Source organism: Manacus candei, unplaced genomic scaffold (genome assembly GCF_025592945.1).
Source record: "Manacus candei isolate 608988 ecotype Guabito, Panama unplaced genomic scaffold, ASM2559294v1 h1tg000005l, whole genome shotgun sequence".
Taxonomy (NCBI): domain Eukaryota; kingdom Metazoa; phylum Chordata; class Aves; order Passeriformes; family Pipridae; genus Manacus; species Manacus candei.
The window spans coordinates 19,893,988-19,920,568 of record NW_026138053.1 but is presented as its reverse complement, the minus strand read 5'-3'; the positions used below and the strand labels follow the sequence as shown (position 1 = coordinate 19,920,568).

Sequence of the window (26,581 nt, the reverse complement as noted above, 5' to 3'; positions counted from 1 at the left end):
GTTAATAATTAGAGGTTAAAGAAAAAAGTAAAGTCCATATTCTCCCCTAGAATAAATTTGTAGTTAATCTGGCATCCAAGCAATAAAAATCACTTCTGTATGTTACACAATTGTAACATGTTATAAGAAGGTACCTTTCCCAAGTACTACGATAAATAAGCCTACTGCTTATAACTCTGCAAAAGAAAATATTAAATTACCTTTGAAACATTAAGTAGAACCTGAACTGAATATCTGATCACATCCATGCATGGAACACTCCGGTTGCAACTTCGAATCAGAACAAAAATACTGAAGATTGCTCTGCTCTGGGCCATATTTTCACAACACAGTGAGGACAACCTAGTAGCCACCTCTGTGACAATTAAAGGGGAAAAAAAAGTAAAGAAAACTCTGAAGTTCAAGCAATTTAATTGGAAACCAAGATTTTCTCTATTTTTAAGTAGAAGTGCAAAGAAGTAAAAACTTCACTTATTGATTTAAACAAGTATTTCTAAATCAATAGTTTTGATATTCCAGACTAAAAACTATGCAGACAAAATGATCCACAGAAAACATACACTGATAGTAAACATAATAATAAACTTATGTAAGGTATAGCATTACTAGGACTGACAGGAAATTAGAGCAATCATACAGGATTTCCTTTTCTGCATAGCCATTTAAATATTGTTATGAAATTAATAATCTAATTTCAGACTGGAAAAAGCCCCCATTATAGTCTCAAACATGTTCACATTTTAGAATCATGCAGAAAGCCTAAATATCATTATGAACTCTTCTCAGTTGAAAAGCTCTAGTGCCTATCATCCTGGAAATCTATCAGTTATTAAGACAAAATACTGACCAAGATGCTTTAATGCTGCAAGAATGTAAGAGAGATGTTTGTATTTTAGAAGGTATTCAATTGCAGTTGCAGTTCTGTTGCACAGTTTGTTTTCTTCTCTGCTCTTTTCATTAGCCTTTTCTAAACTGCGCCGTAAAGCTTTAGTTTTTGCTGTGTCATTAGTCTTTCTCCAAGAATATCCTCTCCACAATGCCTACAGAAAAGGAATTTCCCAAAAAAGAAAAAAGTAATGAACAAGAGACAATACATGAGAACTTCCATTACCACTTCAAATCAGTTTTACACAAGTCTGACAAAGTATTTCAATGATCTTGGGTATTGAAATTTATGCAATTACCACTCAGTGTTTAATCGTTCAAATACTGGATTTTCAAGACAAAAGGCAAAAAAACCCCTGTTTATATACACTCCACACACATTCCCAGCAAAAGCACTGCAACCAGTATCTGCTTAATATTACTTAATAATCTGTTTGCCTTTAGCTTTCATGTCTAAACAGAAGCTAACTTGGCTTGCAATTTAACTGATAAATTCATCAACCAAAGTAAACGTTTTTTCCTCTCACCAAAAACCCACGAGAGAAAAATCAGAAAATAAAAACAAGAATTACATAAGTGTCATTTTCTTACAGGAGGTATTTACCTGAAATTTAATTATTCCAACTGCAAATTTTCTCCTACGTCTGCAAGCAAGGAATCTTTGCACATTTCGCTGGATTATGGTTGCTGCATCGTGTCTGTGATTTAACCAGCCTCGAATGGCACGTTGTAATAGAATGATTCTTTGATAATCTCTTAGAAATCTCTTCCGTTGCATTTTTGCTCGGAACCATCTCTGTTTAAAATGAAAGTACTTTTTTTTTTTATTTATTACTTTTCCCCTAAATCCCCTTTTCCCATCCTAAATGAGCATTGATAAAAACTGAGGAAGTGTTTTAACATGAGCTTTGGCAGATGCAGGCACTACAAATGTCCCTAGCACACATATAACCTCTATGATTCTGATTGGCCTTGGGGTAGCTGAAATGCAAGACTTCAGAATGAAATCTTAATTAGGAGCTCTTAGGGAAGAATTCTGAGGAGAGAAAGGTAGAGAAGGAAGGGTAGAGATGTGGATAGCTGGAATTGTTTTCAGTTAGAAGGGACCTACAATCATCATCTAGTCCAACTGCCTGACTACTGCAGGGCTGACAAAAAGATGAAGTATGTTATTAAGGGCATTGTCCAAATGCCTCTTTAACACTGACATGCTTGGGGCACCAGCCACCTCTCTAGGAAGACTGTTCTGGTGTTTGATCACCCTCTCAGTAAAGAAATGCTTCCTAATGTGCAATCTAAACCTCTTCTGGTGAAGCTTTGAACCATTTCCATGTGTCCTATCACTGGATTACAGGGAGGAGAGATCAGCATCTCACCTTTCCACTTCCCCTCCTCAGGAAGCTGTAGAGAGCAATGAGGTCAGCCTTCTTTTCTCCAAACTAGATAAACCCAAAGTTCTGAGCTGCTCCTCAGAGGACATGTCTTTCAGCCCTTTCCCCAGCTTCACTGCCCTCCTCTGGATGCATTTGAGTACCTTCACATTCTTCTTTACTGAAGAACTGCACATAGTACCCCAGGTGAGGCCACACCATCACTGCACACAGCAGGGCAATCAGCTCCTCTGAGGGCTGTCATGCTGTGCCTGATGCACCCTGAGATGGGGTTTGTCTTCTGGGCTGCCAGGGCACACCCACACTGAGCAACTGTCAACCAGCCACCCAGATCCCTCTCTGAAGAGCTGCTCTCCAGCCACTCCCCTCCCAATTTATGCTTGTATCCAGCATTACTATGACCTAGAAGCTTGCTTTCTCTTGGTTACCTTTTAAAAACATCACTCCACTTTACTAATTTACAAAGAAGGGAGACAGGGTTCCCTGTGCCAAATCAGAGCAAAAAAACCCTCTTCCACCCATTTTCTCTAGCCCTAAAGGGAAAATCTAACTTATGGGGAGAGATAACAGATTTGTATATATGGAGGAGCAGTGGGGCAAAGTTTGCCATAAGATCCTAGACTAGAGAACAGCTATTTCAGGGTTCCCATTTCAGCCTCTCCATTTAGCCAATGCTAACCTTCCAGTAGTGGAACTATGCTAATGGTCAGTTTGGAGACATGAAGATAATTTTTACAATTATATAGTGCTACAATACAGACCTGATTTTTGATCTCGTTTTAGATAAGTAAAACATGGTTATATTAAAATGCTGCAACAGGCTTTGGTAGCCCTAGAAGATGAGAAACATCCAACCAAATAAATCATTGTATCCCAGGGGATTGTTCACGTAAAGAGATGCTCTGCATTTCCCAAACCTTACAGGTTGTTGTGTCTGATCTTTCCTACTTCCAGTAGGATGTAAAGAAATAGGCTAAGACAGCACTCAGATTCCTTTAGCAAGCTTGAAGGTCTGAAGGAAAGAAACTTTCCAATCCATCCTTAGCTTTAAAGTGCTGCAGAACTTGCTGAGACCCATCCTAATATGGTTAGCTCGGTATAAGCATCATTATTTAATAATAATTATTTAGTAACTCCATAACTTAGCTTTATGTTCACGTGCAAAGGAACTACAGTGTCTTAGTGTTACAGCTTAGCTCACAGAAAAGAAATTAGACTACATTACAGAAAAGCATTTGGCCTTAGACTAACCTGTATTATAAGAACAGATGAGATCTGGTTTTGTGCAAGTTTTAAGGTGAGATGAATCCTATATGCCCTTTGAATTTTAATTGCAGAGAGATGATGATATGCAGCTGCTGTAAAATGAAGTAGTCTCTTTTTTTGTTTCTGTTCTGAAATCTGTAGAAGGAAAACAATACAAGGATTATTAATTTTTATACTCTGAGGTAGCTGATTGCCTATACAAAGAACATAGTACACAGCAATATACTATTAGATGCTGGAAAATCCCCTTGGAGATCATTACCTCAGAACTAAAGCAAGCTAGCTTTCTTCAGTACTAGATCTCTAATCTAAATGATAACACAGAAGGGATTGTAAGCAATAACATTAATACATAGCAGAGAACAATTTCGTTGTAAGCCTGTATGTGCAGAAGTATCAGTTATAGGTAAGCCACAAAAGACCCAACAATGAAAACCTACTTTAGTTCTAAAGGATTGTGAGAAAAGGATCAAACTGTGTTTTGATCTATTTTGATGCACCCAATACTCAAAGCAGCCAATAAGAACTCGATTTCAACAAGAAATCAGGTTTTCCTCTTCTTGCCAGTCAGAATTAATGCTGCTCTAGAGGTATTTTACATCAAAAGCACAGTTTTAATTTGAACTATACCAACCTTTTTTCTGACCAAATAACCCCGTATAAATGCTTGCAGTTTAATGACAGCTCTTCTAGTCTTATTGTATTTCATTAATTGAAGCCGGCCTTCCTGCCAAGCCCGCAGATGTTTTTGGATAATTACAGCAGCAGTTTTTTGTTGAACAAATTTCCTTCTTGCCTTGAAACCTCTATATGCTTTTTGGATCAAACATGCAGCCTGAAGCTTCTGAAAGAGATTTTAAAGAACGAGTTGATGATTAAACTTCTGTTCATTTGTGTCATGATCAATATATATATTTATTTTTAGCTCTGTTTCTTTTTTTCCCATCATAAGAACAAAAATGGAATAAGAAATACCAGCAAACACATAAAGTACTGGTTCATATCAAAATACACTTTCACAATTTGGAAGGTCTTCACCTAAATGGGGTCAAATATGAGCAACTGAACTTAATCCTTTGTAAATAACAAAGCCAGCAAAAATTTTGGCATTTTATTTTGGTATCAGTATAGTAAGGGGTAATTCAACAACTGGTACTGTTCAAAACCAGGAATCAACCCTGTTACTTAATACAAAAAGGATATTTAATATTTTGAAGATTGAACAGTTTTGGTTTGAACAATCTTTGTTCTGGTCCCAACTTTTCTATTATTCTGCACATCATTGACAAAAATCACTCAAATATATGGAAAACTTTTAAAGCAACCATGACATATCAGAGTGCAAGTGAAAACATACCTTTCTTAGTAGTTTTCTAGCCCTGTACTGTCTGTATGCCAGCTGAATCTTAACTGCAGCATTCTTAGTTGCCAGAAAGTGATGCCGAATCACTCGTGCCGTGAGGGTTGCTCTCCATCTTCTTTGGATGGTAAGCACACAGAATTTCATTTCCAAAAACCTAAAACAAAAAATGCAGTTTTAAATAAGAAAACAGTGATGGCTTACAAAATCATTAAGATAGATATTGTGAAAGCAGAGCCATTATCAACCAAATCTTAGAACACCAAAAACCAGGGGATACCTAGAAATGTTGGCAGGAAGACTGATTTTGAATAGAAGATACTTTCAATTTTACCAGGTAAAATTTATTAGGTACTTCTGTAACTTGCTTTCAAAGGAGACAGCAGCTTGAAAGCATTGGACAGACTACATACTACAGGTCTATGAAAGAATAATAGGCAAGGATGTTTAAGAAGCAGGGATGCTGAGGGAGGATCTGGGAAAGCAGAAAGTGGTCAGGTTAACATATCCCTAAACAGCATCCTCTGCTGCTACTGGCATGGGACATGGTTCAAAATGAGATGAGCTGTCAGGCTGATCTAGTAGAGCATTTATCATAAAAGCATCTCACAGCAAAATAAACATAAATTGAACTATTCCATTATGGAGTGTACTGAAAGAGCTTTTCAACTTATTAGTTTTATGCTGGAATTTTAACAACATTCAGAACATCCTTCTTGAGAAAGAGAAGTGAAAAAAAAAAAAATCAAGGTCTACTCTTTTCTAGATCCACAATAAACAAAATTTAAGTTTGTGAGGGAGCTTCCATTCCAGAAAAATAATTAAACATAATGAAAATCTCGCACAAGAGAATAACTCCACCTGCACCAAGAGGTGCAATAATTATATAATAAAAGCTTTGAAAGTAGAGAAATTGATATCAAATTCAGTGTTACCAAGTCCGCAGCTGCTTCATCCTGAAGTGACTCTGAATAACAAGTGCAGCTTTTACCACAGCTGCATATTCCTTTCGTGCTTTGCGACCTCGAAACCAGGCTTGGATTACTTGTGCTGCTCTCATTTTGTTAACCCACTGCCTGGCTTTATATCCTCTATATGCTGCCTATTAAACATATAAAAAGAAAAAAAATATATTCAAAACTTGAGGGTTTTATTTGTTTAAGGGAACAAACAAGATTAAAAGGAAAAAAGTCACGGCACTGTGAACAGCTTTCGGGATTCTCATTTCTACAGTATTATAAATATCTAATTTCTCACAACTAGATGACTTTGAAAGCAAGTGAAACACATTCAGGGAAAATCCACTAATGCAACTCTCTTAAATGTCGGCAAAAATAATTATATTGTGAAGAAACAAATACGAGAGATTTAAAAAAGAAAAAAAAAAAACAACCAAACCAAAACCCAACAAAACCTGCTTTTATGATTACCTGAATTCTAGTGGCAGCTCTTTTCATTTGATGGTATCTTTGTTGTTCAATATGTCGCATCCGGTGGGCTCTGTAGTGCTGCTGTATTAGTACAGCAGAAAACTTGCACCGAAGGTATTTCTTTCTCTCAAGAAATCCACGGAAAAATGCCTTAAAAGAAAAAGACATAATTCTTAGAATATTTAACCACTTGCATGGTATTGACTGGGAGCATTTTCATATTTTTAAGTAGAGCTGTACTCAATGACTTGTTAGAAAAACATTATAATACATTTCTGATTTCACAATGGTTTTTTTTTTTACTTTTTAAGCAAAGTAATCATATTTACATTGTTCAGGATACATAAGTTAAACATTCAGAAAAATAAGCAAGATGCTACCAATTTCCCCCAAAACATGGAGATAAGGAAAGCACACCTGTTTTCTTACCTGTTAAGCACAGCATGTGCTTTCCAACAAGATAATAATAGCAACCTAAGAAACTGTCAGAGAATTATTTCGGTTGGAAGGGAACTTTAAAGATCATCTACTTCCAACCCACATACCATGGGCAAGGATGCCATTAGATCAAGTTGCTCAGAGCCCCTTATTATTGTTATCATCACCATCATTTCCCTTTCCTCCCTGATTTGAGGGAATTTCTGTCCTTAAATTCCTCTTCAGAATGTTACCTAGGCACTCAAATTAGTCTAGGGACATTTAATAAACCTAGAAGGACTAACATGATTGATTCATGTCTTTCTAAAGGGAAGACATGAAGTCTTAAAGAAGACTAAGTCTTACAGAAAGTCTAAAGTAAATTTTTGTCATTTACTTCACTTTATACTCACTACCAGTACCTTCTCATTTCAATACATCAAGACAGCTTTCATTCATATTCTAATCAAATAAAACATTCCCTAAGCTATCAGTATACAGGGGAAAGTCAGTTCTGACCTAAAGAACCTTATCTCTGTGCACTGTGGCAGTAAGCTTTATACATCTGTCATGTAGTACACTTCAGAAATTGATTCTTCTTGAGCTTTAAACTGTGGTTTGCAAGAGCAGTAAATCTTAAAAGCACCCACAAATTAAGAAAACCACACCCAAACCCCATGACTATTCATTCCAAAGTACCTGAATTTTTATTGTGCTTTCTTTAACTTTGTGAAACCTCTTCTTTTCAATGAATCCTCTGACTCTAGCCTGCACAATGATAATGTTCCTCCGGGTTTGTAAGTAAGCCATTCTTTGGTGTTTCACAGTCAAGTGGGATCGGTAGCCCCGTTGTAAGACAACTGCTGCTTTTTTATAGCTTGTATACTGTGATTGAGTTTTACGCATTAAGTAATAGGCTTGTAACGTAATAGCTGCTCTTCTAAGTTGAACATATTTTCTACGTTGCACAGTCATCCGAAGAAAAGACTGGACCTTTCTTGCAGCTCGTAGTTGCCTTGCTATTTTTCTTGCTTTCAAACCACGGAAGGCAGACTGAATAATGACTATTGCTTGTCTTTGAGCCAAATACTCTGCTCTCTGTAAACGAGCCCTGTGACACGATCTGTACCACCTCTGAATAGCAATTGCTGAACTCCGGATCAATTTATAGCGAGTCCTTGTTCTTTGGCATCGGAACATTGACTGGATCGTTATTACTGCTGACTTCTTTTCAAGAAAACGTCTCCTGTCTCTGCACATTCGTAAGAATGACTGAATGCACTGTGCGGCAACATTGGCTTTATACAACTGCCTGGCTTTTTTAGCGCGAAAAGCAGCTTGAAGGCAGATGACAGCCTTTTTCATTTTTGCGTAGTTTTTCACGTCAGCTTCTTTTGCCATTTTGGCTCTGAACCTCTGCTGTATGACTCTGACAGCCTGGCACAACTGTTTGTAATGCCTATGCTGTATGTACATGCGATAACTAGACTGTATTACAGTGGCTGAAACATGCATGACTTTCAGTTTCTGCCGTGCCTTCATGCCTCTGTATGATGCTTGAATAACAAGAACAGAATTCTTCATTGTCAGATATTCCTTCCGTTGGTTCTTTCCTTTCATGTAGGATCGATAGTAGCTCTGTATAACAATAGCTGCAGTTCTCATATTTTGATAGGACTTTCTATCCCTGTGCATTCTATAGGCTGACTGTATTGCACTGGCAGCTGAATGCATGTGCTTGATGCTGTTCCGCACCCTGATACCTCTGTACACAGCCTGTATACAAATAGTTGCTCTACGAAGAGAACGATATTCTGAAGTATGCTGTCTTGACAGAAGCAAAGCTCTATATCTTCTCTGAAAGACAAGTGTAGCTGCTTTAAGAGAGAGGTATCTCTGACGTTCTCTAAAAGCTTTAAAATTTTTCTGAACAACAGTAGCAGCACGGTGCATTTCTTGCTGTTGTTTTCTTGCTCGCATGGCTCGAAAGGCCTTCTGGATACAAGCTGCTGCTTTCCTTAATGAAGAGTAACGCTGTACTGCAACTTTCCTTAGCTTATTGGCTCTGTATCTTTTCTGTATTAGCTGGGCTGCCCACTTAAGTTTTCTGTAATGACAGCACTGCCTATACATTCGGTAGTTTCTCTGTATTGTAAGTGCTGCCTCATGTCTTTTCCTCAAGAAGCATCTTGTTTTCATTCCTCTATAGGCAGCTTGAAGTACTAAAACAGAATTGTACAGTTTTAAATATCTTTCTCTCACATGCTTCCCTTCCCTGTAAGCTCGATAATGTTGCTGTATGATTAGTGAAGCACGTTTGACTTCTTGATAAGAAGTGTAAATTTTATGCATTCTTAACATTGCTTGAATAACTGTAGCAGCTTGATGCTTTTGCTGCATTTTTTTCCTTACCACAAATCCTCTATAAACAGACTGTATGATAACAGCAGCATTAAGGAAAGAGAGATATTTTTGATGCTGAATTTTTGCCAGTTTTGTTGCTCTGTATTTTCTCTGAATTACAACAGCGGCTGCCTTAATGGAAAGAAAACGTTTCCTTTCAAGAAAAGTTCTAAATCTTCTTTGAATAATCACAGCTGATTCACTCATAGTTCTGATAAGTCTTCTTGTTTTCATACCACGGAACGCAGCCTGGATGCGTAGTACAGCATTTTTCACCATCATATACTTGTGAACTTGTGCATTTCTCTCCTTACAAGCACGGAACCACTGCTGAATCTGCTTAGTTGCCAGCAACAATTTTCTGAAATCCCTCTGTTGTCTGTGCATTCGATAATAAGACTGTATTACTGCTGCTGACTGATGCATAGTTTTTAAGTCTTGTCGGACTTTCATGCCTCTGCAAGCAGCCTGAAGGATTATGATAGACTTCTTTAGTTCCAAGTACTTTTTGCGCTGTACTTTGCCTAAACAAAATGCCCTATACTGTCTTTGAATTCTAATTGCTGCCATTCTCATTGACCGGTATTTTATGTTCATCTGATGCATCTTAAACGTGGCTTGGATGCAAACAGCTGCTTGATGCATATGCTGCACTTGTTGTCTGACTCTTACACCTCTGTAAATCGCCTGCATTTTGACTGTGGCTCTTTTTAAAGACAAATATCTCTGCCTTTGACATTTAGCATAAATAACTGCACGATAACGCCTTTGCATAGCTATAGCTGCAGATCTAAGTCTTTCATATTCCTTCTTGGCCAGGTAAGATCTGAAGGCAACTTGTATAGTTGTAGCAGCTTTGTTTAGTTTTTTCAGTTGTTTTCTCACAGTCATTCCACGGTAAGCAGACTGCAAGACTAACACAGCTGCCTTTGTTTTTAGATAAATTGCACGTTGGGTTTTTTTCATACAGTAAGCTCTGAAGTATTTCTGAATCACTAGAGTGGCTTGTCTTAGTTTCTTGTATTTTAGTTGATTGACATGCATCCTGTAATAGGTCTGAATAACTGTTGCAAGATTGTTCTGCTTCTGAATTGTTTTTCTCACAGTTTTCCCCCTCCATATTGCCTGAAGACGCATTACAGAGTTACGCAGCTGAACGTATTCTTGCCGTTGTTTCCGGCCCATAACACTGGCCCTGTAACGCCTCTGAATAGTTAGCACAGCATGGCTCACGAGTCTGAACTTTTTCAGAGCCATGAATTTCCTGAAGGCAGACTGTATCACAGTAGCAGCAACATGCTGTCTTCGAATCTGCTTTCGAACCTTCCAGCCACGAAAAGCTGCTTGTAAAGAAAGCACTGCAGCTCTTGTCATTAAGAAGTTCTGTCTTTGCCTGTTACCAGTCCTACAATTTCTGTACCACCTCTGAATCACAACGGAGGCTTGAACCACTGCTTTGTGTTTCATTCGTGCAGCATGAACTCTAAAAGCAGTCTGAATTTTAATAGCAGCTCTATATTCAAGTTTAAGCTTTTTGCGTGTTTTATAACCCCGGTAGGCTGCCTGTAAGCACACAGCTGCTTTTTTAACTCGCAAGAATTCCTGCCTCTGACACCGTTGTTTTTTGTATGCACGATAATGTTGTTGAATGACAATGGCAGCCCTATAGATGGTTAAGTACCGTTGCCTGTCCCTTCTCATTCTGTAGCAGGCCTGAAGAAATACTGCAGTCTCCCTCCACCTCTGTATTTGTTTCCTGACAAGATAGCCTCGGACTACAGCCTGAATTCTTAAGCAAGCTCCCTTCAATTTCATAAAATCTTCTTTAAGTTGAAGAGCATATCTATGAGACCGATACCTTCGCTGGACGTAAAGTGTTGCCTCCCTTAAAGCGCAATAATATTTACGTGCTTGCCACATCTTTACAAAAGCTTGAATCTTTACTGTCGCACCTTTCAAGTTTTTAAATCTCTTCTGGACGACATAAGCACGGTAACTTGCCTGAATTTTGATCACAGCTCTCAACATGCGAGCCTCTTTCCGAGCTTCCATCCCTCTGTAGGCAGACTGGAGAACAATGGCAGCCAGGCGCATTCTCTGGAAAGAAGCAGCTGCTTTTTTAGAGGCGATATGTGCCCTATACCGAGTTTGAATTACAGAAACAGCATTTTTAATCTCTTTGTATCTTTTCACTTGCTGGTATTTCCTCACGTGTGACTGCAATGTAGTAACAGATTTTTTTAATCGCAGAAATCTTTGTTTCTCTTGTTTCATTCTCCACAGAGATTGAACAACACAAACTGCTTTTGTTTGCCTGTACAGCTTACGTGCCTTCATGCCTCTAAAAGCAGCTTGGAGAACTATCACTGCTGCATGCTTTTGTAAATAGTGCTCTCTCTCAGTTTTCCCTAGTTTATAAGCTCTGTAATACCGTTGAATTATCACTATCTTTGCCCTGTGTTCCCGGTAAACACGTCTGGCCAGCTGACACCTGTACCAAGCCTGAATCTTGATAACATTTTGCCTAATAAATAGATATTGTTTCAGGTCTCTGTGCATCCTGTACCAAGACTGTATGACAAGGGCAGCCCTCCTTCTCTTATCCAGTTTTGAAGATTGCCATTTTCGGAAGTAAGTCTGAAGTACTAAAGTTGCTTTAATTTTCTGTTGAATTTTGTGTTTTCTCCATCTTCTGAATGCAGACTGAATAGTAAGTGCTGAGGACTTTAAGATTTTGTATCTCTGTCGATCTTTTTTTGCCAACTTAGATGCACGCAGATGACTCTGAAGTGTAACAGTAGCCCAAACAATTCGCTTATATGCAGCAACAGACTTCACCATCCTTATCCTTGCTTGTACAAAAATGACATAGTATCTTAGCTGTAAATATCTTTTCCTAGCAGAGTATCTCCTCCAATAAGCCTGCAGGAAAAAAAAAAGAAAATTTTGTATTTTCTTTATAGTATCTCAAGTTAAGCCCGAATTTGAGGACAATCATCTTCAGACTTTTTAAGATTTCTTTATTCCTACTTAATCCCTAGGAAGGTAAACCCAGAAATCTACATTACAAACAAAACAAACAAAAACCAACCAAACAAAACCACCCCAAACAAAAACAAACAAAGATCCAAAACCAAAAGCCACAAAACAAAAAAACAAACAAAACCTCCAATAGTAATAATGATTTAAAAAAACCCCACACCACATCAAAACAAAAAGCAAAAGCCAAGTGCTTGAATCATTGGGTTTTTTTAAAGCATCTTAAATTCTCAGAAAAGACTAAATTTGCCCTGCCAACACTAGATTCCCTTTTAAACTATTTGATATATCAGTGTTTCTTTTAACAACCATTCTAAAAAGTCTTAAGAGTGTAGTGTTTAGCTTTGGGTAATAGTGGTAAAAGTATCTTGAGAAACTGAATTAGCTGTCCAACTACCATTGGTAACTATTGTCTGCCAGTCTGAACATGCCCACTGCAGGTAACACAACACTAGGAGAGCAATTTTTAATTTTCTGTAAAACCCCGTTTAAGTAATGTTCAACAGCTGCAAAGAGGAAAGCCAACACAACCTGATTAGTCCCTTGACACTGACTAGTTTAAGGCCCAGTGTTTTAATGTTTACGGTGTTCCAAAATATTCACTAAGAAGGAGCAATTTTTAATTTAATGACATATTACTATCTCTCCCTGAAGAGAGAAAGTTATTAAAACATCTCAAAAGTAGAGGGGGGGGGAAGTAAAAAAAAAAATATTGCACTTCATGAAGGCATCAGTTGCTGCAAGCTGAACAAATGGTCCTCAGCAAGACTCTTTCTCAGAAGTTTCAAAGAGGTTTCCTTGTTGTGTAGCTGTGAAATCTAACTTTAAATTGTATTACCTGAATGACTGTGGCAGATTTACTTCTGGCTTCCTCCAGTTTTGCCTTTTTCAGATTGAATAAAGTCATCCTGGCCAAGTATCCTCTCCAGTGCTTCTGGATGGAAACGGCTGCATTCACTCTCTTCAGGATGTGTCGACGAGACAAGAAGTTTATTGCAAATTTCTGAATTATCCGAGCAGCTCTGTCTCTTTCCTACAAAGAGCCATTTCCACCGAACAGTTAGGATTGGAATTTTCACTCAAATTTTTGATGTGATTAACAATCTAGAGCAATCTCTTAAAAATTAGGCTTGTTGATACACAGTTTTACTTCACTATAGTAAAGGAATATTTCTGAGACAGAACATTTTATTTTGATAATTGTAAAAGGCTGGTATCGCTTAAATTTGCATCCTCCTGCCTTCATCATTCTTCTTTACAAAACAGTTTTTAAGCATTCCTATGTAACCCATTGTTAAGCCTCAGTTTTAGTTCTCATTCATAACAGTTTAAAATACCCTCAGTAATGGAACATGGCGGAGTGCTCTCTAGCTATACTTAAATAATATAAAAGAGTATAAAGATAGTCAGACTGGCTCATGTCCATCTACCCCAGAGTTTTGTTTGCTCAAACCAACCAGCATTTTTGTTGTAACCCAGAGATTGCAGTAACAAACTGGTGCACATCAAAGTAAAAGAAGCAACTAACAAATGTAACACATCAATATTTAGATCATTCCACTACTAGCCTATCCTACCACAGTGCAAAGCATATGTGAGTACACTGTAAGATTATTTTAAAAAAATAATGCTGTCAATGCCTAAGTGGTTTTTATTCCTTCTCCCCCTACCAGCATCTTTACTATTAGTTATTTCAAAAGACTTGCAAAGGGAATGTTCTGTCATCATTATTAAGGTTGTGTAGATTTTAAAAAGTAAAAAAAAAAATAAAATACCTGGAGATGAAAAAGTCTACATAAATACAACCTTTATCCCCTGCTACACCAGAGATTCTTAGAATATTTCACTTCAACACTTTTCCAACATCAAATAATATCTATCTCAGTAAGACACAGAGGTGGCACTTATCAATCTTAATGGCGTCATACTTTTAAAAGCCTCAGAAGTTCTGATATAACTATCAGAAAAGCAAGAAACAAAATACCAGAACTCATGAAATTCAATTCAAAACACTGGTGAAGTTTAGCTCCTAAACAAATATAGTAAATCCATGTAGAAGTTTAATTACTCTTCTCATCTTGTAGACATGAATAGGAATTAAAAATTAACTACTCCCTTTTTTGTGTTAGTAATTACACCACCAAGAAGGCCGCATGTTTTGATGATAAAAATGGTACTCATTCATTTAAATGCCAATATTACTCCAATAAACCTGTATATCCCAGTTAACTTATATCCTTTATTTATTATTTCTCAAAGTAGAAGGTATGAATATTGCACAAGCAAAGAGTACCTGATAAAGTTTCAGTTCCCTTTTCAGCCTGTAATTCCTCCAAGCAGACTGAATTATTCGTGCAGCTCGAGTTTCGTGCCGCAGATCAAGAAGCCGCGAACACAGGAATGACAGGTAGGTAATAACAATCTATACAGACACAGAACACAGCAAGTTAAGGGCTATACAGAAGAGCAGAACATGTTCACAGGAGGGCAGAACACATTTACATCAACTCTAAAAGCATTTTACCTTCTCATCAGGAATTGTATTTGACATGTCTGAGTGATGAATCATTGCTGGTATTCCGCCTAGGTCAGAAACTGCAGCATTGATCAGTTGGAAGTTTTTCTTTTCGTTGTCCAGGAGTTCCTTGTATAGGACTGAGGGAGTTACAGCTTTGTAAAGAGAAAACATAAGCCAAATCAAAATTGTGCATAAACCAAATAGATTTAACATGAACTTCTGTGCATCAAATAACTCACTTTGATCAAACATTTCTTCCATAACATTTAGAGAAGTATCTGACTCTGATGAGGAGGAAGAGTTTAGTCCCACTCTAACAGTTCTTGAGCATTCCACTGTTTGAGTTGTTCGCTGGCACACAGCTTCCAAAGGCACGTAACATGGATGATAATGATGAATCAAATGACATAATACTCTCCCATCTGAGAAACACACTGTGAAATTTTCAACCTATTAAAATAAAATATAGCAAGATACAAATTCCTTCAGTTTCTGTTACCAGTAACCGGAAATAGAGTTTGTTCTTTGTACCTTTGAAGGTGGCTAAGTGCAAATTATCTTTGACCAAAAAAAAATTTGGAACTAGTGTTTCCTTTGAACATTTGCTGTACCATAACATACAGCTGTGAGAAACCAGAAACAAAATAGATGTGAATCATTATATAGTAAATCTACAAGGGAAACATTTAAGAAACCAAAGAGAAACCAATCTTTCTAGAGAAGCATTCCCAATAGACTTCTTTAGATACCTTTACACTAGGTTTTTAATGCAGAAATAAGTTCTGAACTTGCATCAGTCCTAAGTGCTCTGTTTTACCCTTTATTAAAACTAGCAGCTGTGACTGTATTCCCATCAGAGACACGTGTCCGACCAGTGCTTCCCTTCTTGGAGGAAGTAAACATGTCCTTTCTAAACAAGTATCTCTGAGGAGAGGAATTGATCTTATCCCTAACATCAGTTTAATTCTCATAGTTCCTATAAACAGTGAACATTCTATGAACAAATACTTGTACAACAAATACTTATTAAAAATACACAAACAACTCTCATTCCAGCAAAAAACCTTCTAGTTTTAAAAGGTAATTTTATGCATAAGACTAACTGGAAGGGGAAATCCTTTTCCTCAAATTTGTTTAAAAAGAGAGCTGCAGCTAAACTCACAGAATGATGGTTATTTCAAATCAGATTAAACAAAGTCCAGAATGATATTTAAAACTAATTATTATTGGTTGCTACTACGTATTTGATAGTTTGAAGAACTCTGTTCTGTGAAGAATTATGACAGCACAGGATGTACTTGTTGAAGTACACACAAAACTACTTACCTTGATATTGTAAAATCCACAAACGGCATTAACCCATGCCATCAGGAGCTTTACATTTTCACTGTAACTCTGAGGTGAGGAGTTATCATTGCCTTCTTGTATTCTAACAGAGTTTGGAAAAGTCTTGAGAGCACTTAATTGTGCTTTTCTCTTGTGTGAGTTATTCAAAAACTCAATTTCTTCTTTTAACTGTTCCACATTCAGAAAAACATCCACCTAATAGAAAGAAAAAAAAAATGACACGTCAGCAATCTGACATGTCAGGCATTGCAGCTACTGGATGCAGAGGCTTCAGCCGGGGGATTGTAAAGAGAAACCACGCTTCCTACTTAGCAGTACTTGCTACACAGAATCAGCAGAGGATAATCTGGACTTTCCAGCATAGATGGCAGCAAAAAAAAGCCCTAGAATCTAGCCTCCCACTGTTCTGTGGGAGAACAGTTACTTCATTAGTTAATAGCTGGGAGAAACAGGGGAATTTTCCCTGAAACAGCCTGTGTAATTTCACCAGAGTCTCAGAGGAAACAACAATTTCAGAGTCTCATCTGCAATTCCACTGAGCCCACGCACCACTCCTCCTCATTTAAGGGATTCTGAGAGGACTTCAGCTGGTGTTGTAAGGGTGTGAGAAGATTTGGAGAACAAGTGGCTTTATCCACAGGGCTTGGATAAAGCCACTACTCACTGAAATTATTTCTTCAATCAAAAGCAATTCAACTATGAGTCATGCATCAGGAGAACTAACTCAAGGAAGGTAACTACTCAATAGTGTAAAAGTAGTTAAGAAAGAAAATAATTACATTTGATTTTTATGATGTTGTCTGGCTTACTGATAGTTCTGTGTCTATACTCTTTCATATTCTTGTTTTACATATAGTTAATTGCACTTATATTTCTAAATACTTAGTGGTGAATTTCTACCTCAACTTCTATCTTATTTTACCTTCCATATGTTATGTTCCTTCCAGCTGGATTTGTCAGCTGCATACTTATTTTTAAAATACCATCCAACACAAGTTAACTCTTAAAACAGTTTAAGAAAACTATTTTTGCTTCCTCTATTATTTTTTGTCAGTGGTTTTGAAATGCCATTGCAGTAATGCCTAAGGAATCTTCGCTCTTATTTCAAGAATGTTTTATATGAAACAGTCAATTTGATGAATGAAAAAAAAAGCAGAAGAGCTATAGCTTCAGAGTTTACTCTATAAGCTCAAAATGTCCTTTTCAGTTAGTAGGAGTTTACTAGCACTTTGAGATTAACATTATTTTACTTTTAAGTATCAATTTTGCTAGTATACAGCATAAACTCAGAAGTTCATCTTTTTTCCAAAAATTGTATGAATGTATACAAGAAAAACCACAGCTAAAACGTTATCCAAGCTGTACTGTTAGGGAACACTTAGCAGTTCAGCCAAAGCTTGCATGGAACTTTGAACATTTAGAGCAAATAATTTCAGTCTAAAATTTGATTAGTAGAGGTTTTCACAGACAATAAATACTCCTGAAAGACTGGTTGTTTTCATTATTGCTTGTTTGTAACTGGTACCAAACAAACAAAATAAGTAATTGAATAGTACCTGGAAGGCAAAGACAATTTTCCACAGGAGTGCTAATGTTCGTTCTCTGTGTCTATCCACAATATCCCTGGAGTCAATTGAAGCACCTGTCAAATAAACAAAGGGATTGGAATGTGCACTAGTTGCCTGATGCACTTGGAATAACCCTGATTTCTAGGCCTTACCATTTTCATCTTTCAAGTGTATTCCTTGCTCTTTAAGGACATTGAGAACAATATCAACGTTATGCATTTTCTGTAGACGACTTATTGCAGGAACTCTCAGTTGTTTTGAAAGATTCCAGTTTCTGGTCAGAAGCTCCACCGTTCTCCTAACAAAGGTAATTTCACAGTTTAATGCCTTTGCTGAGCTCACATTCGGTATTTTATATAAAAGACAATAAGTATTTCAAAATAATTCTGTATCAACGCACACAAGACGGATGCCACACTGTAAGTCCACAGCCAGATTTGTTACAGCAAAATCAAATTCATCAAGTGGAGTTTGAATATGGCAGACAGGTAGTCCTAGGAAACCGAGATGGCGGGAAAGGTCACCTTCACCACTCAGGAAGTCCCGGGAAAATGCAAGCAAAAGGTCTTTGCTAGCCTAAAATTAAGAAAAAAAAAAGAAAAATAAGATAACCTTAACACTGTGATATTTGTCAAGCAGAATTTCTCCCAGACTGCATTTCATGTTTCCTTATCTAATACTTAAAATTATATTTAAAAAAAAAAATCTATTTTTGGCCAGTTCACACAGCTTTAATTGTCATCATACCTGGCTGCCATGTCACTAAAGCACCACCAAATTCAGGAATACCTTTTTCTCCGTCTGTCTGTCTACACAGTACAAATGTAACATTTGTTAATCAAAGCCTTTGTATAACAGATGTTCCATAGTCTTTCTTATCACAGCAAAATAACAGAAAAAACAAAGAGAAGAGTCCATCAAACTGACTTGCAGCTTAAGGTCAGCTGCAGCATCCTAGAGTAATATTTAAAAATAATGCAGAAGCTCAGATTCAGAGAGGGAAGTTGAATAATGCAGGACAGTGGAGTCCTTCCTACAGAACCAATACCTCAGAATTTTCTTGGGAATTCCATTACATGACCATGAGACGGTATGTTGAGAATGTTCATGCAAAAGGCTGAACAGTCAGGACTTGTTTAAGTACATAGTCAGATTAAAAAAAAAAACCAACATTCTACATGGAGTCTTAATACAATATTGGAGGGAGATACCAAATCACAGCTCTCTTACCTTGAACTCTGCATCCTTACAAAAGAGGCAAGGGTCATGTTCAATCATCCTGGACCGTTTGGCACAATCCAGAAAGCAAACTAACAACAGCAATTTTTTCAGTGTGAATTTTGACAAAGCTTCCTCATGACCTAAAAAGACATAACCCACTAAGTGATGGTTTAAAAACTAAATGCTAAAAATGAATTATTCTGGAAGCAGTAATTACCCTCTCGGTAAAGGTGAGGCACAGTGGGATGTCTGTATTCAGCTGCAATGTCAGGGTTCCAGAGCAGGCGATTAAGGATAAATATTGCTAAACCCGTAACATCACTATTACTCTCCAATGCTATCAGTTCTCCATAAACAGTCTAATAAGAAAGGAGGGGAAAAAAAGCAGAAATTACTAAAATTATGTTAAACACTATGGAATTTTTTTAATAATATATATTATTGAAATTCAGAAGTAGTAAATGGTAATTAGTCTCTAAAAATCCAACAGTTTTCAAATGAGTCACTGAAGGGTAAAGCCAAAGGACATTTCAGAAGATCAAATCTTATTTCAGAGTATGTATAATCATCTACATCTTAGGAATCAATCAGGAACTTCTTTAAGACAACTCCACTCTTCTTCAGTTTAGTAGACTGAAACTGATAGGGAAATGCTTTTGTGTTATTGGTCAGGGAATTAACGTCTACTTTCCTTGATTAAATATTTTCCTTCCTAATAAGGTAAACACTTTTTCAAAGCAAGTATCTTGTAACACTTTAAAAGATATGTAAATAAGCTATAACTGAATTGAACCTACCTGAATTAGTAAGAGAGAAAATACAAAGAAACCCAAACCAACCCCAATTGCTAGATGTCCTTTAACTTAGATTATAGACTATACACAGTGCACTGACCTCCAGACCTATACGCAGCCATAAAGGGTTGTAAGACAAAAGCCAGTTGAGCACTTTCTGCCTCTCTCCTGCAAGAGAGCATCTTGTAATATTAGATTCAGCAAACATTTCGTATTAATGCAAAAATTTCTATTAATCAATTTTAATTTAAATCAAATTAATGTGCAAATAATCCTTTTTCTACTTACAAGAAAAGAGAGAATGCCAAGCTGTAGTACTCCTACCTATATCTTTCCAGAGGTGTCTGTCTCTACGAACTAGCAAGCGTCTAGTTTCAATCTCAACTTCCAGTTTCTTAATAGCTCTGACCATTGTTTCAGAGGTGAACAAACGACAGGCTTCACGGCGCAGCTTATTCAGCTTCCGACGAGCCGTATAGGCCTTTAGAGATGCTTCATCTTTTGTTGGTGCTTTAGGAAGGCTCATTTTGTGATGGTTCTCTTCTCCCAAGATAAGAGCGGCTGCATTTACTGTTTTAACACACACAAAACGTATGTATTTACATCTCAAATAAAGGTAGCTTTTGCCCACTTCTCAGTAGACTTTTTGCTATTTTCCTTCTGACTAATGATTTATCCCTCAGAAAGCTTGTCAGCTGTTGCACTAAACATATACTGCCATGTACAAGTGTACTAGTCAAGTATTTAATATAACTGCTTATTTCATAAGTGAGCAGTGCTAGAAATTCAGTTTTAAGATCAATGGTATACTCTTAATTTTCTTCAATTAAAGCTAAAGATAGAGGAAAAAGTAGGTTACCATTATTGTAGTAAAGTGTCACCTATAATGTTTGCCAGCAGGGAGGATTCCTCACCCAACATCCACTGAGGAGAGCTGCAGCCACATATTCCAGTGCATTCTCCTTGCAGAGCACACTCCCCATGCAGGTGTGTGGTGTGCTGTGCTTGCCATAAGCAAGTGTGCCATCCAGTTATAAGAAGGGGAAAAATATGACTCTGAAAAGGTTTAGTGTGAAGCGTGTACTACTACTATTCATCAATATTAATAAAGTATGTTATATAATGTTTAAGAATATTAAAAGAAAAAATGAAAATTCTTGTACTCTTACCTTGTGAGGTATTTGTTTTTACACTGAAGTCATCTGGGGTAAGTACAAAATTTAACCACCAAGTAAAACCTCGTTGTTGCTTCTCCTTCCAACGTTCATCATAAAACATGTTTTTAGCTGCAAAAGGCATTGGGTGCCTAGGGATGACTTTAAAAAAAACAAACAAACAAACTGTAAGTCTTTGCAGTTCTTGAAATATTTGATAACCAATGTACATTTCATTGTGGAAAGGATTAATGTTTGACATTCCATTTAGCACTATAGCAGAAAAAAGTGGATTCTTGGAATCTTTGGTGACTGCAGAACAGCCACTATTAAATAAATTTCAGCCAAAAAATGTGGATTGAGTTATTAAAGCACTAGAACTAAGACAAGATATCTAGAACCCAGGCCATTTGTAATGGGGCAAATCCAAATTGAGCTGGCTTACAACCAGGAAGAACCATTGTATAGATGCATTTTTCTCATCAGATCAACTTAATATTAACTTAACTCTGAAAAATTATTATCTTGCTGGTAAGAAATTTTTTCCTCTTAGGTATTCTGCTGTTGTCTTAAAATGTTGTCAAGTATGGAAGAGGCATTTAATTGATAACCATCAGTAAGCTGCAATGTAGCTTTTAGATTTACAGGCAGAACTGGAAGAAAGTAACATTTACCTTCAGCTGGCTGTGTGTTGCAACCAATTTTGAGTAGTCAAAACAGATCACAAAAGGTTACATATATTATTCTACTAAATATTGATTGATTTTAGGTACAATCTTCCATTTCATCTCAACTGTAACCAGTTAGGTCTTACCAGACATTAGCAGTACCACAACTGTGACATTTGGTTCAGTATATACTGTTTTACTAAATACCAGGAGTCTGCCTACCTGTTTTCTGTGGTTTCACAAATGTCAGGTGAGACTGGGCCAATCCAGTGACAGGTTTACTAATTCTCTTGGTAGTTTTAGATGCTTTCTGAAGTGAATAACCTACAAGCATTAACACACAAATATCAACAGCCAGTATGTCTGTGAAAGTTACTGTATTAAAGTTCATGTCACTTCTAAAGCACAGAACTAGAGCAATTCCCCATGAACCCACTCAAAATACCAATAACCTCCTGTTATTGGTGGAAAGTTAGACAAACCAGTTTGGCTACAATTAAAAGGGAAAAACGGTTAAGAGTAAATAAGTGCTCTTGTATGTTCTTCCATTTACTAAGGAAATGTACTGCTTGAATTTCATTACCAGGTCTAGAAAAATCTACACAAGGCTGACAACAAGCTAATTACAGACAGTAAAAAGCACGTAGAGTGAACAAGACATGGGAACTACTTCACTGAAAGGTTGGTCAGGCATTGGGACAGGCAGCCCAGGGAAGTGGTGCAGGCACCATCCCTGGAAGTGTTCAAAAGGCATGTGGATGTAGCACCTGGGGTTATGGTTTAGTGGTGAACATGGTGGTGCCAAGATAATGGTTGGACTTGATAATCTTAGAGGTCTTTTCTAACCTTAACAATTCTATATTTGAAAACATGGGACAACAGTAATGGAGTCAAATATTCACAATGGTAAGTGTACATAAGACAAATACTGTGCAGTAAGTTTCTAGTAAATTAAAATTACATAACAAGGGCTCTGCTGAAGAACTGCCAGATACTTTTCCTGTTATTGTCATCAACAAATTTACACAGGAATAAAGTAAATTTGAAGCCAATGACATAGCCAAAACTCTAACCTACTTTTCAGATTTTTAAAGTGCAGATGTCTAACAAATTGCAAAGACCCACATTTCAGAGATATAAAATATTTCTGACTGTTACCAGACAGTTCAGTTTGCTATACACATTTCATAATCAAAGGCATCTTTCAGAAAATGGTAAATGAAAGAAATACTGCTCACTCGCTTTCTTTCTCTGCCCTGTTTTCTCTCGGTTTGTGGGTTTGAAGGCTGATGGTCTCACAGTCGTATATGTCCGATTGCCCGTGCTAGATGTAAGAGCTCTTTTTCTTTCCACTTCTTCCACATACACTGGAGCTGTGACTCTGCTATTTTCTACATAGGTTTCACTTTTCCTCTTACGACACAAAGAAGTTGATCCAGTAGGAGATGAATTTACTTTGTCATTGTGACACTTATTTTCAGCTGAAATGGGACCTGCAACTGGCACGTGTTCAGATATTTCTGCTTCTGTACGTACAGGCACCACATTAGCACATTCTATTATTGCTTTATTAAGGCATTTTTTAGATTTTGGTTGGCAGGTTTCCGCTCTCGTTTCTTCAGTAGCACCAGGCTTACTTTTTATGACAGTGGCAGAAAGAATTGGACGTTTTTTTGTTTGTTCTCTCCGAGAAGAGTTATCAGTCTGAGGTTCCTCTGCAGAATGAGAACTGCAGTGATTTTCTCTGGGTTTATCATCATGAAGTGATGTTACATTATGTATCTCAAAGACTTCATGTAAGTTGTGTTCTATGCAAACATGAGTTTCTGTCTCTACATCTCCATCCTTTCTCCATTTTGAGGGTAGAAATCTCTTTACCACATAAGTCTCTGTGGTAGATGATATTAATGCTGCCTCAGGTTTAGGAGTCTTTGATTCCTTATCTGACAAACTGTCTTTCACAAATTGCTCAGGTGACAGAATTGTAAAAGGTTGCTCTATTGTGTCTATATCCACTTGATAATTCCCATTTACAAAAGCATCTGGACTTAAAATCCTCCTTGTACTTAAAGCAGGTGCAGATGCTGAGTGTTCTGGAGTGCAAACTGGTGAGAGTGTACAATTAAGAACTTCTGCATTGTCTGAAATTGGTAGTTGTGCTAATCCAGCAGAACTGTAGACACTTTCAGATTGCAATTCGTTGTGCTCATTAACACATCTCTTGACATTACGGCTGTCTATCTGAGGCAATAATTCCTCATTTACAGAGGCAGCAATATCTGCAAATGTAGTAGATCTTCTCATTGCAAGGGGTGTGCTAACAGTACTACGATGTTCCTCTGGCACTGGTGCAATAGGAGATGGAGGTAATTGATTTTCTGAGCCAAGAAGAGTGTCATTTCCTGGGGACATATTATTTTGCACTGTGCTCTGATTTTCACACGCCTGAAGTGGATGTCTAAGTCTATCCACCTTCTGAGAAACTTGAAATGTTTTATCAACATTTTTTATTTCTGAAGTACTCTTTGTAACTTTTATTGCAGCAGAGGTTTCTGAAGAGTTTTTCTTTTTTAATTTATCCCAAAGACTCCTCTGAAAAAGAACCATAAATAAAAGTTAGTGTGCTGACTTCCTAAATACTTCTATGTGTAAAAGTGAACATTACTAGCATATTTATTCAAAGTTTAAAAATACTATAAAAAGAACACCTAATACAAAATTCACAATATGTTATTTCCAGCCTTGAAAGCAGTTTATTTGGTCATGTTTTAGTTTTATTCTCTAAGCTGTAATGCATAAGCACCTACTTTCCAATCCAGCGGAAAAAAACTGAGAACAATGGGCATTTCCACAGACAGCATTATTTATCAATTTTTAATTCTCCTTCACTGAATTTTCTAGTAATAAAAAACAATATCTGTGTCAGCTATGCCAAAGTAACAGAATTAAGACACCATAAACTCACCTTTTTCTTCGGGGGCTGCTCAGCAGCACCGAGGAGCACAGCTTGGTGTTTTACAATGCCATTAACAACAAAAGTTACCAGCTCTCTGACTTTTCCTTCTTCTAATGGTGTCCATGTCACAGAAACAAAGATTCTTTGTCCTGACTGTTAGAGAAAAAGAAATGTTCAGTACCTAGCATTTAGGTACACTTACATAACACTGAAGATCAAGTAATCAAACGAGGAGCAATATATAGAAGTAACATATATTTTGACAACATGAAATGATACACAACTGTTAAATGTTTAAATACCAGTTTTCCCCCTCTGACATGTAAATTTAAGCAATCACTATCAAAAATTTCATATAACTAAAAGGACATATGCCTCTTAATGAAACTGCAGTAGAGAAGAAGCAAGAATATGAATAAATATAACACATAGAAAGACAAGATTTGAGTAAAGGTAAGTAGAAGAAACTACATAATTTTTTTGCATATATTAACCAAATAAGTCCTCTAGAGTAATTCTGAGAGAATTATAGTGGGACTAATAATCGGAGGTTAATTTTGAGGACCTTAGCTGGCCCTAAATAGAAGTGTCAAATTTTTTAGTCAAATGACGTGCAAAAATGAGATTTGACATACAAGCTCTTTGAATAAAGAATAAATAAAGACACTGCAAATGATCAAGGACCTTACTATTCATTGATTACTACAGGAACCTGTTACTTAAAAATTCATACCAAGACTCCAGCCTGGTTTTATAAACCCCTTATTGCAAGAGATCTCCAAAGCGTTTCTTCCTCTCTCATAGACTCTGGACACCTAGGTGACCGTAGGTATATGTTTGTCTAAACTGTCCTTTTAAAAACTGGCACTGATTGGACTAACCACATAAATATTTACGATGAGAATCGTAAATATTTATTCCTAGCTTAAGCCTGCTTTGCTCTCTATTGTGTCATTTAATTAACGTGCAGAACAGTGTATTAGCATCCTCTTCAAAAGCTCTCTCAGCCTTTTTCCTAAACATGTATCCTCCAACTTTTTGACAGGTCACTGTTTAAGCACCTCTAATTCTTCCGTCTCTGTCTTTAAAACCAGATTCCCGGAGAACAGTTAATTTCACTTTGTTTTTCGCACCTTGCCGCACACATCCCTCTACTGAGCCGGGATGCGACGCCTTCGCAGCCTTGACAGCCCCCCCCCCGGCTCCGAGGGCTCGAACTCCTTTTGGGGCGAACCGCGGGACACGATCGCGGTACCCACAGCCACCACCCACACCGCCACCTACAGCGGGGCGCAGCTTTCGGGTACCGGCTGCCCAAAAGCCCAGGAGACGCGTGGATCCCCCCGGGGGCAGGACACGCCGCAACCGGCGCCTGCCCCGCTCCTCCCTCGCCCCCCGCCCCCGCAGGGCACGGCTCGGGGTCCCCCCGCGTGTCCCCGCTCAGACATCCGGCCCCGGCCCCGCACCTGCACAGCGAAGCGGCGATGCTCGATGCTGAAGCCCTTGGCCGGGAAGCGCTCGACCACCACGTCGGTGTGCTCCTCGTTGGGGTTCTCGACTCCCAGGAGGAGCGTGCGGGAAGCGCCCACCCGCAGGCGGCCGAAGCTGAGGAAGGGCGGCCGGGAGAAGTGGCTCAAGACCAGCACGGCTGGGCCCTCGTCCGCGTCCTCCTCGGCGCCCCATCGTCGCCGCCGCCCGGGGTTGGCGGCGGGGCTGCACTCCCAGCGCGCCGCTGCCGGGACGGAGCCCGCGGCCATGGCCGGGCAGCGGCTCCCGCACAGGCCGCGCTGCGCCAACCGCTGCGCCCGCCGCGCGCCCCTTCAAACCCGCGGCTCCGCCAATCGCCGCGCCCGCCGCGCCCCGCCCCCCGGCTTCTCCGCCAATCAGCGCCCGGCGCTTCATTTAAACGCCCGAGCTCGGGGCGCACGGCCCGTGAGGGCTCGGTTGGGCTGCGAGATGAAATAACAAACAACGGGCTTTGGCGAAGCTCCATGTCCCGGAAATCTCTTCACATTAAAAAAAAAAAACCAACCACCAACTAATAAATCAAGCAAAACCAAGTTGTCGGCTTTTTTTTTCCTAAATAAATTTAATTTACAAAATATTTTAAACTCAAAAGCAGAATGAGACGCACAAATTTGATCAAAACATCGCCTCGTCTGTT

At 38.1% G+C, this 26,581-nt stretch overlaps 1 protein-coding gene across 1 annotated transcript in view; it reads right to left on the bottom strand.

Annotated features, from left to right (window-relative positions):
• The window catches only part of ASPM (assembly factor for spindle microtubules), a 28,518-nt gene extending 1,937 nt beyond the window's left edge, over positions 1–26,581 (bottom strand). The window contains exons 1-26 of the mRNA XM_051804250.1: positions 25,884–26,581; positions 24,427–24,570; positions 22,700–24,053; positions 21,684–21,785; positions 20,809–20,955; positions 19,964–20,209; positions 19,740–19,807; positions 19,063–19,204; positions 18,855–18,985; positions 18,025–18,200; positions 17,777–17,922; positions 17,613–17,698; positions 16,036–16,251; positions 14,949–15,159; positions 14,716–14,861; positions 14,485–14,613; positions 13,030–13,224; positions 7,449–12,074; positions 6,333–6,482; positions 5,838–6,004; positions 4,900–5,059; positions 4,177–4,386; positions 3,528–3,677; positions 1,490–1,681; positions 848–1,040; positions 201–355 (exon numbers count right to left, since the gene is read on the bottom strand). Coding sequence (XP_051660210.1) covers positions 201–355; positions 848–1,040; positions 1,490–1,681; positions 3,528–3,677; positions 4,177–4,386; positions 4,900–5,059; positions 5,838–6,004; positions 6,333–6,482; positions 7,449–12,074; positions 13,030–13,224; positions 14,485–14,613; positions 14,716–14,861; positions 14,949–15,159; positions 16,036–16,251; positions 17,613–17,698; positions 17,777–17,922; positions 18,025–18,200; positions 18,855–18,985; positions 19,063–19,204; positions 19,740–19,807; positions 19,964–20,209; positions 20,809–20,955; positions 21,684–21,785; positions 22,700–24,053; positions 24,427–24,570; positions 25,884–26,174 — 9,933 coding nt within the window. The 5' untranslated portion in view covers positions 26,175–26,581. The remainder of the gene's footprint in view (positions 1–200; positions 356–847; positions 1,041–1,489; positions 1,682–3,527; positions 3,678–4,176; positions 4,387–4,899; positions 5,060–5,837; positions 6,005–6,332; positions 6,483–7,448; positions 12,075–13,029; positions 13,225–14,484; positions 14,614–14,715; positions 14,862–14,948; positions 15,160–16,035; positions 16,252–17,612; positions 17,699–17,776; positions 17,923–18,024; positions 18,201–18,854; positions 18,986–19,062; positions 19,205–19,739; positions 19,808–19,963; positions 20,210–20,808; positions 20,956–21,683; positions 21,786–22,699; positions 24,054–24,426; positions 24,571–25,883) is intronic.